Here is a 19,663-nt window from a genome sequence, read left to right as displayed (position 1 = left end):
TTAAAAGATTTTCAGGCCTTGATTTTGTTTGTTAATTATTAGAGTGCCTTGACTATGGAAAATACAACTGCAATATCTCCCAAAAATGGAGTTTATTGAAGCATTTAACACAGATGCGACACTGCATTTGATTGTATTTATGAAAAGGCACTAAGAAGAGTTCAATACTACTCATTGCCTCTATGGAGCATTTTCCTTTCCCAGCACTAGTTATGATATCCAGTTCCTTCTGGCCAGCTACAAGATGTGCCTTTGTGAGCCATTCATCCTCCTTTGGGCACTCTCTCTGCTCCACCAAGGTCCATCGTACCTAGTGAGGAACCCAGATGTGGACACTGGACCCTGACTGCAGCTTTACTAGTTAAGAGGGAATGTCTTGCACATGCATGTCCCAAGGCAGCACACAGGAGGCCTACACACAGGTTTTGTACCAGTATAACTATGTTGGTTAGGGGTGTGATCTTTCTTTTCTTATAAACCAGTGGCGTTATACCAATACAACCCCTAGTTTGAACACTTATACTGGTATAAAAGGGCCTTATACCACATAGCTTATTACCCTCCTCATATGGGAACAGTTATACCAATAAAACCTCTTGAGTTTTACTAATCGGATTATCATTATTTGTATTACCATCATGCCTAGGAACCCTGGTTGCTGTCCAGGGTCCCATTGTGCTAGACGCTGTACAAAAAACAAAAACAAACGGACAGTCCTTTTGCCTACAATGTAAGTAGTTAAATTGTACTATACTATACAGTTATGTGCACACAATGCCTTTAATTTGGGGCTTTTCCAAGAGATCACCACATACTCATCTGATTTCTCTACTCTCCACCTGGCTCCTGCACTACGTTGCTTGTTAGAAAGTTATATTCTCCCAGCTTTGTTTCCAGTCATTCCTTGTCCCCAGCACATAATGTGGATTTAACCATGTTCCACTTCACGCTGACCCTGAAACACTTCTTTAAACTTCCCTAGTCCTTGTGCCATTTCATGCTCCTCCATCCCCCAAATTGGGAATAGGAACTTTGGGTTGCTTTACCAGTTCTTCCAGATCCCTGGCCCAGAGAATCTCACCCCAACGTGGCACAGCAGTACTCCTGGTTACTCTGAGCGGTTCATGAGACAGCTTGTCCTGCTGCTAGGCTGCAAGGTGGATGATGTCTTTCCGATAACCAGCAGATACTCTCATGGGACTGGATTAAAGAAACATCTAGAAATATTACACTCATTAAGTTTCCCATTGCTATTAAACGTGGGATTTTTCAAACCAGGACGAGGTTAAGAGAAGGGTTTCACTCCAACCACCCAACTGTACACTCCAATCTCAGCCCAGCTGACTTCACAGAACCCTTTGCTCTAACCAGAGTGTGACACAGCCCACTAACACACTGGGTAGAGAGAGATGGTCCATGCTTTTGTGTGCGCCACTGCACAAAGGGGATACAACGCTTTCCTTCCATTCTATACACAGAGGCCGAGGGCTTGGCTACATACAAATTTGTCCTGGTTTAATTAAACAAATGTAAACTGATGTGTTTACAACACATCAGTTTAGACTGTCCATACCCAACTTACCACAGTTTAACTAAACTGGTTTTAAAAAAAAAACACCACATCACAGTTACCCAGGTTTAACTATTGTGTTTAGTCCACATCCTGGTGACTTCTTTCCCAGTCCCCTTTAGAGCATCAGGCTCCCAGCCCAGCCTGTTGCTTGTGGCTTTATCAAAAAATGTATTCAGGTTGGATTGGAATCATCTAGCCCTGCATCCTCCAAGCCATTAAACTGTCATTTAAATGTTTAAAGCTTCCTCATGATCATAGAAGTTCAGCTAATGCTTCCTTCATTCCCCAATGGCTCCTCTTGAAGGATCAGTTCACTGCTGTTCTCCATCCTTCTGGCCAGTCCCCTGGGTTAGTGATTTATTGCAAATTATTGCTAACGAGCCCGCCATTTCCTCTTGTATGGCCTTCAAAACCTTGGCATGGAAATGGTCAGGGCCAGCCCACTGAAAGGTGTTTATCCTATCTGATCTGTCATTACCTGAAGCCACATCACCTCCTGTTAAAATCCTGTAGGCTCCCAAACACAGCATGGCTTGGCATGGCCAGTACTTGTATGTGGGTGACCCAGCAGGACGCACTCTATCCCCCAAATCAGTACTGACCCAGACGTCCCAACACAGTGCTAGGGGCTGCTGTGCTGCAAAGAGAGGGGCTACTCACTCAAATCATCAGAAAGGAGTCAACAGCTCAGCACAGGGGGCTACCAGAGATGCCCTAATTGAGGGGAAAGAGGGCTGAGGGCCTGATCACTTGTACTTATTAGAGACCCCACGGCCGTTTTTGTTAATGAAGGAATGTTACCTATGGTATCCCCAGACACAATCCAAACTGGGTTATGTTTTGCCTCATAAAATTGCCCTTGGTCTTTCATTTGGATACGGCATTCCTCTTCACTTCCTGTCCTAAAGAGATGTGCAGTGCTGATGTGTACATTTAAGCCTTGGACTTTTACATTTCACTGGCAGTCAAAGACAATCCCAATACATAAAGGGAACGATTCCGGCACCCTTACTCACGTGAGTAATCTCATGAATTAGACCCCAAGTTTGTAAAGCACTTGGGGTAAGAGACACTATGTAAATGTAAATCATCGTTCAGGCTTATGCCAGTATTTTGCCAATTCAGTTCACTGCAGTGATGGTCTTTGAATGACAGTATTTTGGGTTCCACCTTTGGTCTTTAACACATTAGGTGATTAACACAGTAAAAGCTGCCTTGGAAATTACTAGAGATGATGCATCATTAATGAGACACATTTTAAAGGAGGTTTTTCCTTTCTCCCTCTCACCCCCTTCCTCCAAAGAGTAAACAAAATTTCAAGCATGGAAGTCATTGGGGACTCAACAAATCCACAACACCTTCCCAACGGTGCATCATTGCAGACGCCAGCTCTTACTCATGTGGTGCACTGTCTGCTCCAACAGATAAGATTCTAATACAACAAGTGTTATGCTGGTAAGACAAGCACACATCATGGAAAATAAGCTTTAATAGACAGCCATAACTGAAGCCAGAGATTCAATAAATAGGACAGCTTTTTAAACTGTGCACCAAGCTGCCTATTCATGGAGGTCATTAATAATGTGAATAACCTACCCTTGTTAGGCAGGAGAGTCCTGGTAGTCTACTTGGCCGTCACCATGAGTTCTGGCCAACAGGAAAAGACCTAGTTTTAGCAAACCTAGGGGTGGGGGAAGCAGAAGAGTCCCAAACACACACTCCCCAAATAATTCCTAGAGCAGATTTTAGAAAACCATCTAATCCTGATTTAAACATTGCCAGTGAGGGAGAATCCACCATGACTCTTGGTTAATTACTGGAACAATTTATTACTCTCACTGTTGAAAATTTATGCCTTATTTCCAGTCTGAATTTGTCCAGCTTCAACTTGTTGAACTAGTAACATCGGGGTGGAGTGTGTTTTCTCCCCCAACCCTAGGTTTGCTAAAATTAGATCTGCTCCTGTTGGACAGACTTCATGGTGAAGACCAAGGAGACTACACCAGGACTCTCTTGCCATTGGATCATGTTATACTTTTCTCTGCTAGACTGAAGAGCCTGTTATTAACTATTTGTTCCCTATGCAGATACTTTTAGACTGGAACCAAGTCACCCCTTGACCTTCTTGTTAAGTTAAACAGATAGAACCCATTGAGTCTCCCATTATAAGGCGTATTTTCTAATTCTTTAACTATTTTCATGGCTCTTCTCTGAATCCTGTCCAATTTATCAATGTCAATCTTGAATTGTGGACTCCAGAATTGGGCACAAACTGATGCCAAATACAGAGGTAAAATAACCTCCGTACTCCTACTCAAGAGTCCTGTTTGTGCATCCCAGAATTGCTTTAGCTCTCTTGGCCACAGCATCACATTTGCAGCTTACATTCAGCTAATTGTCCACCACAACCCCCAAATCTTTTTCAGAGCCCCTGCTTCCCAGGATAGAGTCTCCTATCCTGTGAGTATGGCCTACAGTCTTTGTTCCTAGATGCAGACATTTACATTTAGTCATATTAAAATACATACTGTTTGCTTTCACCCAGTTTATAAAGTGATCCAGATCACTCTGAATTGTGACCTGTTCCCTACTTCTCCCCCAATTTTTGTCATCTGCAAACTTTACCAGTGACGATTTCATGTTTTCTTCCAGTTAAATGATATTAAAAAGAAAAAAAGTTAAGTAGTGTAGGGCCAATAACGATCCCTGCAGGACACAACTAGAAATATCAATGATGAGTCCCCATTTACGATTACATTTTGAGACCTCTCAGGTGCCGAGAGCCTTCAGGTTTAATGCTATTTATTCCAAGTGGTTGGCAGTTCTTGGGTTGGTTAGACACAGTCAGGGTCAGGAGGCCCCTAATCTGACACCTTGCACTTTCCCCACTCCTCCACCACCAGGTTTGCAATAATAATAATAATAATAATAATAATAACAACAAATCCTTTATATGTCATACATATCCTTCCCTAAATACATGATTCATACTTTTCTGAAATAAAAGCCAGTGCCAGCAGTTACAAGTAAGGCTAAGATTACGTCACGGAGGTCACGGATTCTGTCACTTCCAGAGACTTCCTTGATATTTTCTGCTTCATCCCCAGGATGGTGAGTCTAGAGCTGTCAGCTGGTGGGGACCCCAGAGCTCCCAGCCACTGTGGGTGGCAAGGAGAACCCTGGAGTTCTCAGGGGCTGCAGGCAGGATCCTCCTCCCCTCCTGCAGCAGGGCTCGGGCTCTCATCCCCATCAGCCCCATTTTGTAACAATTTTTAGTAAAAGTCACAGACAAGTCACAGGCAATAAACAAAAATTTCACAGAAGCCCATGACCTGTCTGTGACTTTTCCTAAAAATAATTGTTACAAAATCTTAAACTTATTTACGAGCAACCCTACAACAAATCAAAGTGTACTCTTCCCTAGCTCCTTCCAAAGATCTCAGAACACTTTACAGACACTAACCAAGCCCCACAACCCATTTGGGATATAGGGAAGGATTATGCATAAACCAGTCAGAAGGTAGGGATGCTGAACAATGATTGACCCACAACTGTACAGTTTTCCAGAACATTTTTTACACCAGATCATGCAAATCCCTTCCTACCAACGGGCTATTGCTCTCACAACTCCCGTCCCCAACCAGCACAAAGCCACCTCCACTCCAGACCCCACCCAATACCGGTTATTAAAAGGAATTCTTCCCCAGGGGAGGACGTGGGCTGAGCGTTATGGGAACAGAGCCAGCAGCAGGGGAAAGCCCGGGGTGACAGGAGTTCAGGTGGCCATGTCTGGGTGGGGATTTCTGAGGACATCCGTCTATCAGGCCAGAGGAGCTGGCTGCTGTCATTCAGAGCGCAGAGGATGCACAGCATGAATCACTACAACTCCCTGGTGTTAACTCTGCAACAGCCATGGGGACCACGGTCAACCTGTAGGTTATGTGCCCTCAGTGGTTCCTATCTCCAAGTGTGACATTGGATGAGACTCAGAGGACAGTGGGTTTGGCCTGCAAGCTCTCAGACATTTACATATAGGAGCACTGAGAGGCCTCTGCTCAGTCAGGCCAGGCCCCATTGTGCCCAGTACTCACAATACCAGTACATGACAGCCCCAGCCAGCACACAATCTAGAAGACAAGGCCTCTAGGTGAATTTAAACAAACTGTCACAGGGTGGCTGGCCCCATTAAATGAAGCAGGTCCACCCCCTGTGTGCTAGAACAAGTGCTCCCAGTCTGGCCAATTAAGAGGGTGGGGCAGTACTTGGGACCATAAGGAGACAACCTGTTGGGAAGGAAGTGGGAGGAGGAGCAATAGGGAGTTCCAGAAAAAGGCTGCCAGAGTCCCCTGCCAGGGGAGATAGAGGGAACCTGCTTGGGGAAAAGGGCCTGCAGGGAGAAAGCCCTGTGAGGTGGGGCTCAGCTAAAGAGCACAGAAGAATCCTACAGTAGTCCCTGAACAGGAGGGGCTGAGAGAAGCAAAGGGGAAATTCCCCTGGAAGCTGTAGCCCAGGGTGGGCTGAGGAACTGTATGTTTGGAAAATAAACCAGTGCCCGGAGAGGGACTCTGGGTTTGAAAGTGGGTCCTGGGTAGGCTGCAGACAAGCCAACACCTGACAGACCATCTTTTTGTTCTGTGTTGTACAGCACCTAACACCATGGGTTCCTAGGCACTACTGGAGCACACCTAATGAATAACGTACAGTGCTAGTGCAATGGGGTCCTGGGCCACATGTGGGGCTCCTAGGCACTGCCACAGCCATGTAATTGATGGTAATAATGACGAGAATTAAACAAGCCAGCTGGAGGAGGACCAAGTAATAAAAAAAGGTCGGTTTGGCATAAACTAGCTGTGCACATAGTTGATGGTTTTCCCAACCAGCCAGAATGGATTCTAATTTGCAAAGCATAAGGCACATAATTCACAGTGGGGAAAAGTGAAAATGTTGGGACCACCAGGCCACCCACTACTTGGAAAAAAAAATGTCCCTGGTCTGGGGAGAGAAGAGAGTGGTTTTCCCTCCTCCATCACATCAAGAGACAGCAAGAAGTTTATGGTTGGGGGGGTCACATGCCCTGGAGCCTCCTGTCTAGGCACATCGTTTAAAGCTCAGAGCTTTACCCATCACACATTGACCACAAAGTCGCCATGTTGTAGGTGCAATGTATGGAGAAGAGAAGAGACACTGTCAATCTAGCACAATGGGGTCCTGGGTTTCCAAGTGCTACCACAATATAATGATAGAGGACAAGAGGATCTGTGGCCCAATGGCTGAAGGCTTTTCCTAAGGGAATTCCAAAACGTCACTGGTCTAAGCAGATCGATGAACTAGGATCCTGTTCTTGGAGGTGTGAATAAAAGGATTAACCCAGTTTACCCCTTTTAGCATGTGCTTGGAAAGAAAATGGTTCAATGCTGTTTTATTTACAATGTATTGATTCCAATTGTCTTCTGCACTTTCTATCTATCCCTTCATGGTTTTTTCCTCTCTATTCAGCTACTTCTGAAAAGTTATAAAAGAAAAACAGATTGGTCTCCAATGCTATGTCTGACTTTACACTTGAAGAAGGAGATTGTCTGCCCAGGACAGAATACAACCATCTAGGAGTGAGGGCAGAGATTCCATGTCTGACATCTTTACAGGGGTATCATTCAGCACAGGCAAGTGCAATGCCAGGCCAGACAAGAATTCAGTCATTTCAAGTGGCCACAGGACTGTCTATGCACCAGCACCATCCTGACCCTGATCACACACACTTGGATACAAATCAAACCCTGGGCACCTGCCATAGCCAGGCCAGATATAATCAGCACAGCTCCATCCCTTTCCCAGCCTCATGAGGCACATTTTGCACCAAGTATCCAACAGGAGAAAGCTGGACAGAAATTTCTGATGCAGCAGAGGGAAATAAAGACTATGTGAGGTTTGAACCTTCACCAGGGCCAGGATCCTGCTCTCATTGACATCAGTGAGACCTGGCCTTAAAATTACAAGACATTAAAGAAGTTGGGCTCCTCGCCCAGGAGAGAGTCACACACACAAATCAACAGTGACATTTTTCACACTAATAAGGGCTTCAATCCATAGGTGAGAAAGCTGCTTATTAACAACCGAACTTAGGTGGAACTTCTCTGCAGAATCAAGAACAAACATATGAAATAAGCGGCTAGGAAAGGTAATAGGACACAGCATTTGAGAGATAACTGGAAAGGGCTGCGGCAGGATTGTATAGCAAGGGCTAATGCAGGGGAGCATAGCAAGAAACTGGTTGGAGTAAAGGTCCCTTCTCTGTTTCTATAGTAGGAGCTCTAGATTTTTTAAATGGAGAGAATGGATTTAGGCATGAGCTTTCCAGGCCTCCCCTCAGCCAGCACAGAGATTGCATTCATAATCTAATTATACAGAGCAACACAAATCCATGCCCAACTAACGCAGCCATGTGAGCTCATACATTCATCTCACCTGGAGAGGCCACTGTTACTGGAGATAATATATCACAGCCTCCTTCCCCCAAAACTATCGCCTACCCAGGATTCCTGGGTGCAGTGGGTGGGGAATGAAGCCACTTAGATAACACATCCAGGCCAGATGATTACCTGGGAACAGCTGCATAGCTAGAGAACTTCTTTCCCTAGTTCTTAGTATAGAAACATGCAATAGGAGAGGCATCACACAGAGCCCAAAAAGATAACTGACAAGCCATAGGTTCCTGGGAGGTACAGCTTTTCACAGTGACAAAGACTGTAATCAACAGCATGTTTTGTGCCTATGAACTCCACTTAGCAAAGGAAGAAATCACTCCATTTCCACCTGGTGGCAGAGGAGTCTATCCCCACAGCTCTGGACTGGTACAAGGAGAACAAGTGGGAGGTATTGCAACCCACAGATGTGCAAAGGGCCTAATTAGGTCTCCCAATGCAAGATTGTTAATATGTGTTTTAATATATAGAGACACTGTGCTTGAAGAGACAACATACCCAGAGGGTTACTATGCTAAGCAAATAGTAACTCCCCCCCCCACACACACACACACAGTTTACATGCACGGGTCACTAAATTATCAAGTGCCACTGGCGTTTCAGCATCTAACTGGCACCATTTAATGGGTCTGACAAGTCTAAGATTCATGAATTGAACAGGTAGTTTTGACTGTGGCAAACAGAACTCCCAAGAGCTATTAGCTCATGACTGTGACACTGAATTTTACATCCCTGTCTGTGGTGCTGAACTTGAAGATCGTTATCATGTTGCTAAATTACCAATTGGCACATTACATTTGGATTCTCTTCTGGTTGCCCCAACATATGTATGAGCTCAAACTAGAACAGGCACTGTTCCGCATGGCTGTGTAGTCATCACACTCCCACCCCCTCCAAAACTTTCAACATCACAAGGGGAAAGATCTTGGAGCTATTCACCTAGGAAGGAAGCCCAGTACTGCACTCATATCCACAGCCTATCAGCAAACAGGGAGATCTCCATGTGAAATACCATTAATTCCCAGACCTCTGAGAAAGTGAAGCCAGGAGAAATAGGGGAGGAGGAGGGGAAACAGCTGTGAAAGGCCCAATTCCCAGGAGCTTTCATCAACTGAGTGCTACCAGGAGCTGTGCACCAAGGCAGAGGCTGCATGGCTGGCCACTGCAGGCTGGATGATCACCAGGGACAGTCCAATGCCAAGAAAGCTCAAAAAAAAAACCCCAAACCAACCAACCAAAAAAACAACCCCACCAAACCCACTATCTGCTAGCCAGAGGCCAAAACAAAAGATGAGGGGGTCCCTCCCCACCTCCCCAGCCTGGAGCAGGTGAGACACCCAGATACACACCCCTTCCCACTACCATCAGATGCTGGGAAAGGCTGCAGATGTAGGAAGGAAAAGGATGCTGTTCACGGAATTTGCTTCTTTTCTAGGCACCTCTGGCTCATAGATACCTGATAAATTTGAATGCCTCCCCCTGCCATCCCATCCTCTGGTCTCTTGACTTTGCCCACAGCCTCCTGAAAGACTCCTCCCTTCTCTCCTGCGAGCATCTCCAGTGCCTGCCTTTCTCACTACTTATAGCAACAGCAAAGCAAAACTGGCAGGGATTCTAATCAGTTTCACTGCAGCCTGCAGGGTCCTGAATAGCAGCAGCTGCACTAAGCAGGGTCTCCTTAACTCACTCTGCAAATGAGCAGAAGCGGGATGCCAAAGCAGTCTGCAGACTCAGGAAGATTCGCTGCTCTGCTGTCCCTTTTAGAAGGTTTCCAGCACCACCACAAATGCCAGGTATATTTTTAAATGAAAATTAAACTCTGCAGCAATCTAGGCTTTTGACCTCCCTTCTGTTCACCAGAAAAGAGGCTCTGACTTGCCGTTAGCCAATGGTATTTGAGTCACACCTATTGATTTAGGGTGTGGAACTTACCTGCCATGTTGTGTGCTTCCAAAGCAACATCTGGCTCCTGGCGGGCTAGCGGCAAGAAAAAAGTGGGATCCTTCTTATGGCTGCACATGTCATCAGCAGCCGAATTCCCTTTCCCATCTCTGCTCATGGCTGCCACATTGTCAGAAGCATAGAAGGCAGCCTCCTTGAGATCAGTACCCCCTTCCACTGATGTCCCTGATAGAGCTGCACTCTCCAGAGGCATTTTTGCATCTTTAACAAAAGCAGTTATTCTCTGTTCACCTTGGGGGCACTCAAGGGCAGCAAAATCTTCTTTGTTTGGCTCCAGTGTCATTAACACGCTTTTGCCTCCATCACACCGATGCGCTCTCTGCTGCTCTGATGAAGAAGTAGAGACAGCTTTCTCCATTCCTCACAGATTCTGTTGTGTCACTCAGGAAAAACAAACATCAGGACTTCATAGGATTCACAGGCAGCTGTAGCCAGAAAAATCTAAAAAGGGAAAAAAATGATGAGGATTTCTCAGTTGCAGAGACACTCCCCAGCCTTCCCTGGTCACACCTGCTCTCTTTAGGCCCAAGGGCATGACCTGGAGTAAGAACAGATAGTAACAAAAGAATCTTACTGTGCCTTTCAGCCCAACATCTTTACAGTGTCACTACATGACTGGCTTCAAGTGGGGCAGAGCAGCAGCTGTTTCAGCCATGAAGTGAAAAATTTCGATACCCAGTTACATCCCATACTGGGATTTAACCAGGACACCCGAGTCCATGCACTTGGTGCTATGGGATTCCAGGAGGCAATTGGTCAGGACCTTCATTTTACATTTCCTATGTAAACATGGCATCTCTGGCAGCACAGTGCTCTCTAGCACCATGCTAGAGCATTGGAGCTTCTACCCCAAGAACTTGTTGAGCCTAGGAGCATTTCAAGGTGATGCAGAAGGGCTTGGGGAATGAGAAAGAACAGTACAGTGCCCAAGGCACCACATGACCCTGTAGAAGACTGACCTGCTTAGCAAGATTCTGCATCACTCCCTGGCTGCAGGGTTAGCATGGAACAAGGATGAAAAAGGCTAAACGAGGTTATACAGGTGAGAAGGGCAGAGGGTAGAAGAAGCTGCTGAATGGCCAATACAGAGACTGGGAAATAGTTTAATATCTGTGCCTTGAGAGCAGTGTATCCTGCCCACACCTTGGTTTCCTCCTTGCTGAAGGAGTCAATGGGGAAAAAGATACAAGATGTCTGGAGCTACCCACTTGTGACGCAAGACCTTAGTCACATGCCAGGACATGTATGTGTACATAAAAATTGGTTGTGTGTCTATGTGTATCATGAGCTGTTCTGCAGAAGGGCAGGATTATTCCACTGGTCCCTACCATGCAGCATCTCTCCTCGTTCACAGGCTAACACTGCACATTTCCATCACACATTGTTGCTCTTCATTTGCACCATGCTTCCTGTTACTACAGAGCTCCATTATCGTAGGAGCATTTTCTGTCTCCAAGTTTTGTGTTTAGTGTTGACCTAACACATGTAAACGCTCCTAAAAAGGTAAAAACACACAACTTTCAATATCCCATATAATTACATGTATCCCACCCTCTGTGACAGGTTCAGGTATTTTTATGGCCTACACGCTCTCCCTTTATATCACCAGAGGCTACTAATAGCTGCAGTTACATTTTTTAAATGGCATTTCATGCTGGTGAAAAGTACCATGTTAACAGACTATTTCTCCCCAAGCAGGTACAGCAGCAAAAGTGCCAGCATATCTCCCACTACCTGCCCCAGGGGTAAGAGGTTTGCTATACAACAACTTGTTGGGGCCACCAACAAGGAAGCCGTAGTTCTGCAAAATGGACACCTACCTAAGCAGGATCTGGACTGAAGCTAGCCACTCACTTCATATAATCCAAAGAGAAACAGATTTCAGCTACCACTCTCCTGGGATGCACTTGAACCAGCCAACTAGAGGCTAAAGACTTGGTACAGCCCCTTACCATCTCCCCAGGGATTTATACTGCTACTTACAGCGTTCGCGCGCCTCACAAGCCACAGACACCCTATACACACAAGTTTGGGTCTCTTCCTTCCCCCCCCCATCCCTCTGCCTGTTGAGGGGTTTTGGGAGACAGGGAGGAGAAAGGGTAAATGCTCAGTTAGTTATTCTTTCTGGGAGGTGGGCTTTATTGTAGGGCAAAATCTTGTCTCCATTTGCTTCCCCAGAGGCAATGAGATTTAGGACTGTTCTAGTCTCTCATGGAAGAAGAATTCCCCAGCTATGGGCCAGCAACTAAAGAATGCTCATGTCCCCCGGTTCCCTTGAGCAACACCTGTCCTGTTGACAGTTCTACTGTTCCTGAGGGCCACAGCTTCATGGTAGGTCCTGACTGCAGAGACAGCTCCAGCCCACTGAGGGCTTTGGGACCTTGAACTTGTTCTAGTATTAAGTAGATAGCCAGTATAGTGTCTGGAGCACAGGATGTATCCGACGAAGTGAGCTGTAGCTCACGAAAGCTTATGCTCTAATAAATTTGTTAGTCTCTAAGGTGCCACAAGTACTCCTTTTCTTTTTGCGAAAACATTTCATAGTGGGTCTAAACAGAGCCTGAGCTATACTCAGGGAAAAGCAGTGACAACCATAGCTCCCAGAATCACAGCCACTATCTCTCATGGTGTGCTGCAAGGCAAAGTTATTATTGCACGTAGGAGGGTGAATCCCATATATGAGCTGGAGAGGAGATAAGGCTGCCCTACACAACCCCAATATGGCCAAGTTTCAAATAAGCATGAATGGCTCCAGACTCTACAATCCAGAAAGAATGCTAGCGAAAGCACAAGTGACAGCAAGCAAATGTACCAGAGAGCTAGAGAATAAAGGCACATGAGTAGAGGGAGCAAGAGAGCTAAGTTTATGTAGTAAAGGAAAGAGAAGGCCAGAGGAGAGAGAAGAGTCTATAAATACCTTCAAGGTAACAATATAAATGAAGGGAGGGAATTATTCATTGTCTCTTAAGAGGCTATTACCATACAAGGAGCAATAGCCTGGAGCCATTTACATAAAAAGTTCTTAACCATGAAAGCAAAGGAGCCCTAGAAGAGATGATAGGAGATGGAGTCTCCATCACTGAGAGCCAGGAATGAGCAGAGATCTAGCATTTCTGGGAATGATGTAGAGAAGAGTCCTGTGAGCTCTGCAAGTGGGGAGGTGAGGAAATCAAACCGACTACCCATTGTGATGGGCTTGATTCCCTACGATTCTCTGCCACCCCCCACACACACAATTGTGCCAGCTACTCTACAGGAGCTACAGAAGAGGAAGGAAAAAACCTGAACCAAACAATCACACGCTAGCATGTCAGTAACAAAATGAATTTGATCTTCATGCTTGTCTCTTTCAGAGCTTTCTGGAGAGGACTCGCACTGAGGAACGCTTGGCTCTCCCCCCAGTGTTTGGGAGGAGGGGACACAGCCACTGCACAACAAACAGAGATGCCTTGTGCTCATTTAAATCTCAACTCTTCCTGTCCCTGCAGCCTTGGCTCTCACACACAGTCCCCACAAAACCAGGCATTACAAAACAGAGGGCATCCCAGCAGGAAAGCCCAGCCAGTTCCAGTAACTGAGCCAAGGCTGCAGGCCTGGTTAACCTGATACCCCTTCCTAGTCCAGCTTCACCCTCAGCAAGACACAAAAAAATTGCTTCATATGTATTTGCTCTTTTTCTAGCCAGCAGGGGTAAGACCTACCAGCTGGCTTTGATTGCCAAGAGCTTCCTTTAGCAACAAGCGCCATTCCACCTGGAGCCAAGACACCTGGAGAGGGCTGACTGACTCCATCAGGAGCCCATGCATGGCATGCCAGTGCAGCACTAAGTCCAAAACATGGACAATGAGGAGTTGCTGAAATCTTTTCCCTAGGTTTTTTTAGGATTCCATTGGGCTCTTTCCAGTCAAGCCTACAGCTGCACATTTTCAGTGCTTCAAACTGTGTACAAGTCCCTCAGGAACATATATAATCATCACTCAAAAAAAACCCACACTGACCTCCCATTGGGATTCACAGCATGTACCCAATACTTAAGACTGATACATGGCTCTCCTCAAGGGACCCTTTGTGCTCACTAGAGCTGTGAAAGGTCCCTTCTCCGGGTCCTTAGGGCAGGGCCCAGGGCCGCATCCAGCCCTCCAGATGTTTTAATCCACCCCTCAAGTTCCTGCTGGGGAGTGCGGTCCAGGGCTTGCCCAACTCCTTGCAGCTTCCAGAAGCAGCGGCAGATTCTCCCTCCAGCTCCTACATGTACAGGCAGCCCCAAGCCCCAGGAACTACAGCCAACAGGAGCTGCTGCAGCAGTGCCTGCAGACAGGGCAGTGCATAAAGCTGCCTGGCTGCGCCTCCACTTAGAAGCCATAGGGGGAAATGTTACTTCTGGGAGCTGCTTGAGGTAAGTGCTACCAGGAGCCTGCACCCCTGACCCCGTCCAGCACCCCAGCCCTGATCCCCCCCACCTTCTGAACTGCTCGGTCCCAGCCCAAAGCCCTCACCCCCACCCCTTGCACCCCAGCCCCTCCCCTGAACTCCTCATTTCTGGCCTCACCCCAGAGCCCACATCCCCAGATGGAACCCTCACCCTCTCCTGCATCCCAACCCACAATTTCATGAGCATTCATGGCCCACCATACAATTTCCATACCCAGATGTGGCCCTTGGGGCAAAAAGTTTGCCCACCGCTGCCTTAGGGTCTCATATTGCAGTGCCCATACTCTCCCCCAGAAGGGCTGAACATGAACACTAAGGATTCTCTCTAATGGTAGGAAGATGTCACTGCCATGTGGCACAAGATACCCACCCCCTCTGCCAAGGAACCAAGTGTTCCCTCTCTAGAGTGTGCCAGCCCGAGACAGAGAGAGAAAACAGGCTTCAGATGCTGTGCTGCCACATGAAGACCAGAGTGCTAATTTCTTTGCTGCCAGCACAGCACTTGTCACCTATTTTTAAAAGGCGCAGTAGCGAGGAAAGGGTGACTCATGCTTCTCAACTGTTTTCTGCCCAAGGATCCCAGAGCACTTCAGACATTAGTTATCCCAGTTTCACAAATAAGGAAACTGGAATTAAGACAAATTTCTTTGCTAAAATAAATACTGAATATCTACTAGTTTGGGGCATCTGACATGAGCCACTTAATACAGAGCACCTGCAGCTCTTATCGATTTCACCTGGAGTGGAGGATGCTCAATGCCTCTGAAAAGAGTAGCAAAAGAAAACCCCTGTCTAGAGAGCTGAGTAACTGACCCATTGTGCCCGATCATGCTCCACATTAGGAAGTGATCCAGGCCTGCTGGAGGTCAGAGGTTTCACTATATGTGGTGTACATGGTACCACAGACCCACAAAAAGCCACAGAGCCTAAACAAGAGGTAAGATTTTCAAATTCTAATTTCTAGCACTCATTTCAAACACGTCTCTTCAGAACTCTAGAGAGACAAGGTGGTTGAGGTAATATCTTTTACCTACACTGGACCTACACCGGATCCTTGCGAGAACATGGGATTTGGGATCCATGCACGGGACCGTGTTAACGCGGGGACCACGTTACCATGACTACCAATGAAAGTTACTAAATTTTGAATCCATGGCTGTGACCGCATTATAAGCAAATTCGCGCTATATAGATGCACATTCTAGCGAGGGTCCGCCGTTCTTCTATTTAAGCAAGAAATCCAGAACTATCAAAGAAAGAAGCTGGTCCAATAAGAGGTATTGCCTCACCCAACTTGTCTCTCTAATATCCGGGGACCAACATGGCTACAACTACACTGCATATATTCAGAACTCTTACAGTTCTGACCACAGAGGAGGTTTTCTAGAGACTGGTTGTACAAAGCATATGAAAGTTTCATTACCCAGACTCCAGATAACCTAAAAATATTCTCCATAGTGATGTCAACCCTCGAAGAGCACAATAAAAAACAGCATTTCTAATCTTCAAAACACTTTACAAACAACTAACTCCAGTGGCATTGACTAAAAGGAGCGAACATCAACTCTATATGATGGATGTCATCATCAGGAGACAATGTGTGTGAGGGGCAATTTTAATTTCAGTTTACAACTACAGGTTTTGTTTCATGTTCTCTGTGTGTGTATATATAAATCTCTCCTCTGTTTTTTCCACCAAATGCATCCGATGAAGTGAGCTGTAGCTCACGAAAGCTTATGCTCTAATAAATTTGTTAGTCTCTAAGGTGCCACAAGTACTCCTTTTCAGTTTACAACTAGAATCTGTGGGAGTTCTCATGGGTTTCCCTCCTTCTTGGAAAGGGCTAGTTTGTTTCTGTGTGAGGAATCACATAACCCTTTGTCAATGCCATGCAATGCAGAGGGAAAGTGGCTGGGAGTGGGGTGAGCAGGAAAGACTCAACAGCAGGAGAGGGAAAGTTTGAGAACCCAAGTAGTGCTATTTGGAGCACTGGGGAAAAACAGGAGAAGGCTTCCAGTTACCAAATTAACTTTGTACAGCTGCATTTCCAGACCCATCCAGCTCCAGAGACCAAGGGAAGAAGCAGAGAATAGGGTCTCTGGAGCTGCTACCAAGACTTTGTGAGATCATGAATGGGCTTGTGGGAGGTACATCCCCAGGACACTCTTGTTAAGGGATGATCATGCTACAGAAAGCCTGTGAATTCCTGAGCTAACACAAACAGCATGCTGAGAAAGTGAAAAAAACCCAGAACAAGGAAGTGGTTATACAAACAACTAACGGGCCAGCAAATCTAGGGAATTCACTCAGGACACCAGCTTTGTGGCCAACTGAAGATTAAGAGGTAGCTTGAGCATAGTCTATAGATACCCACGGGGGAAGATTTCTGCTAGCAGAGGGCTCTTTAATTTAATCAGACAAAGACAGAAAAGCTGAAGTTAGACTGAAAAAGCGCTTAAAAAAAATGGAGGGTAATTAACCCTTGGCATAACTGATCTAGGATCTGTGGTGCATTATCCATCACTTGAAGTCTTTAAATCAAGACTAGATGTCTAAGTCAACAAGAAATTATGCACTTGATGCAGAAATTATTAGGTGGGTTCTCTGGCCTGTGTTATGCAAGAAGTCAGACTGGATGGTCATAGTGGTTCCTGGCCTTAAAAATCTATTAATCAATTTCTGCTGCCCTGCTCTTTCTGGAGCTCTGGCCAACATAAGAATTTCTCTTTACTGGTAACCTGCTCCTTTGTCCCTGAAGCTTTATCTGACATCACCAAGAACTCTCCTGACAGCCACAGTTCTAGGTTATGCAGCAGGATCACAGGCAGTGAACACTTCTCTGCTGAACCTGCATACAATACCTGGCCACTTCAAGTGCATCCAGAGTCACCAGCTATCGTGACCCTAAGCAGCCCAGCAGAGTAGCTGCCTGGTTTCTGTAGCAGCCCAGTGGTAGATTAGCTGCTGGAAGAACATTCAGGTCATGAGCACCAATGTCATTAGCCTATAAAGCAAGCAGAGGATTTGGCATCCCTGTACTGGCCCCAATATAGCGTTTTTGAATTAGAAATAATGGACATCACCAGAGCATAAGAACATGTAGGAGGGTTTTCCCCGAAGTGTCTTACAAAGAAGTAGCCATAGAAGAGTAGATTGTCTGACCTAGATGACAAATAGGCAGAAAGAAGAGCATTATAAAAGAGAGGAGTTTTAAATTGTATATCAGGAGTCAAGGTCATGCATCTGAGCAGGAGAACAAACAATGGCCCATAGACTCTCCCAGTTTCATTGACAGCCAATCCCAACGTACATTGGATTCTTCCCAGAGTGAGCCACCGTGCAGTGGAGCCTGACAATGCTGCCATGCCTAGCACAACCCACAGATCACTTTCTCTTTGCTTTCAGCTTGCTGAAGGGAAAGACCGGCAGAACTTCTACCAAGCCCTGAACGAAGACAGTCTCCACTCCGTGTAGGCACTAAGGGATAAAGACAACAGCAGTGGCTTGCTGGTGTGTTGGAGATTAGAGCGTGCAATTTGGTGAAGATCGGAGAGGATTTTGACAAGCTAGGAGTCTGACATTTAATTCCGCAGTGGCTAGGAGGAAGGCTAGTCACTGGAAACCTGCTGTTGACCAATCAACACCATCTCAGACTTTGAGTAACTATATCTGGGGTGCTTTAGACTACTGTTATTTTAGATGTGTGCTTGAGACAATAAAAAAAAAAACCACAAGGATTTTTGGGTGAAAGCACTTGTGCGTACCAATCATTTATCAGACAGAGGAGCTGTGTCCACAAGGATTTATGTCCTGAAACTGCCTGAAAAACAAAGACTAGTTACCATAGTTGCGGGTTCAGAAAACCCCAGGTAACAGACTCTCCAAAATGTTCTAGCTCCGTGTCCAATCAGCAGTGGGAATGAGACTTTCTTCCTCTCTTCCCAAACTGAGAGCCCCTATTCCCTCAGAATCACAGGCTGCTTCCTGTGGGTAATAATGCACACAGTCAAGGACCTTCGCCACCTGTGACCCACCACCACTAAACAAACTGTGCTTTCTGTAGCTTTTTGGATATTTTGCACAATTAATTCTTTTCACTTTTCTAATACAATCATGTTCTTTGGTAGCATTTCCCCAAAGGATAGAGGGACACACTTGTAAGTAGTTAATTCATTTTATTACATAGCAATGATTGACTGACATCACATCAGTCAGCTCAAGAGAATGCAAGTTGATAGAGGGCATGTGACACTGCCACATGACAAAGTCCCTCTTCTTCCCCCTTCCCAAGTAACCCAATGAACCCAAAGCACCTTGATACAGCACAAGTACCAGCTGTGTAGCTCTCTTAGGGTGACCAGATGTCCCGATTTTATAGGGACAGTCCCTATATTTGGGGCTTTTTTTTTTTTTTAAATATGGTCTCCTATTCCTCTCCACCCCCGTCCCGATTTTTCACACTTGCTATCTGGTCACCCTAAGCTCTCCTATTATTTTAGCTTAAGTCAATTAAAAGAGATTTAAGATAACCCAATAGCATCCACACATATACATCAGCTACACCTGTTTAAAGTCACACCATTAGTTAAACTGCTGCAACTACATGTTTAGACTGAGCTGTCGGCTGGTGCTATCGCTCCAGGTAAACTGGTAAATGTTCAAATCTACATGGTGCAGTACCATGGGACAAATTTAGCTGGGGTGCCACCACTGAGATCCATTCTATACTCCCCACCTTGTCTTGTGTTTCACGCACTTAAGTGACACAAAAGCAAAGCCCCTCCCCACCCTCAAAGAGCCAAACAAATGCATCCTGGGACAGAAGGCAGAAACCAAGGCCATGTCCACATTCAGGATTTTCCATGAGTGTAGCTACTTGGAGGGAGCTGTGCTGGTGCAAACCCCCTGTGCAGACAAACTGCACCAGTGCAACTTATCTTTGGGGTTTGCTCAATCAGTGCAAACCCCCTTGACACCAGCACGTCTACTCTAGTGTAGCTATACCAGTGCAAAAAAATCATGGACATAGGCAAGCCCCAAGCCACTCTATTCCAGTGGCTACATAAAATCAATGGGGTTATCTTGGCAACAAGCAGCAGAATTTGGGCCTGGGTTTCTAGACGGGGAACTACAGACCAGTCAGCCTCACCTTCAGTACCTGGAAAAGTCATGGAGCAGGTCATCAAGGAATCAATTCTGAAGCACTTAGAGGAGAGGA

General features: G+C 45.9%; 1 protein-coding gene across 12 annotated transcripts in view; it reads right to left on the bottom strand.

The window, feature by feature from the left end:
• Positions 1–19,663, bottom strand: part of WIZ (WIZ zinc finger) — a 146,974-nt gene that overhangs the window by 120,486 nt on the left and 6,825 nt on the right. For 7 of the 12 annotated variants that reach the window (XM_043506249.1, XM_038378373.2, XM_043506251.1 and 4 more), the window contains exon 2: positions 9,985–10,455. The exons of 2 other annotated variants lie outside the window; for them this stretch is intronic. In XM_043506249.1, the coding sequence (XP_043362184.1) occupies positions 9,985–10,014 (30 nt within the window). In that variant the 5' untranslated portion in view covers positions 10,015–10,455. Of the gene's footprint in view, positions 1–9,984; positions 10,456–19,663 lie in introns of those variants that run through there. 3 more of the 12 variants (XM_043506245.1, XM_038378374.2, XM_043506246.1) reach the window with 3 other exon arrangements.

The sequence above is a fragment of the Dermochelys coriacea genome, chromosome 20 (assembly GCF_009764565.3).
Source record: "Dermochelys coriacea isolate rDerCor1 chromosome 20, rDerCor1.pri.v4, whole genome shotgun sequence".
NCBI classification, from domain to species: Eukaryota; Metazoa; Chordata; order Testudines; family Dermochelyidae; genus Dermochelys; species Dermochelys coriacea.
This window is presented reverse-complemented; position numbering and strand designations above follow the sequence as displayed.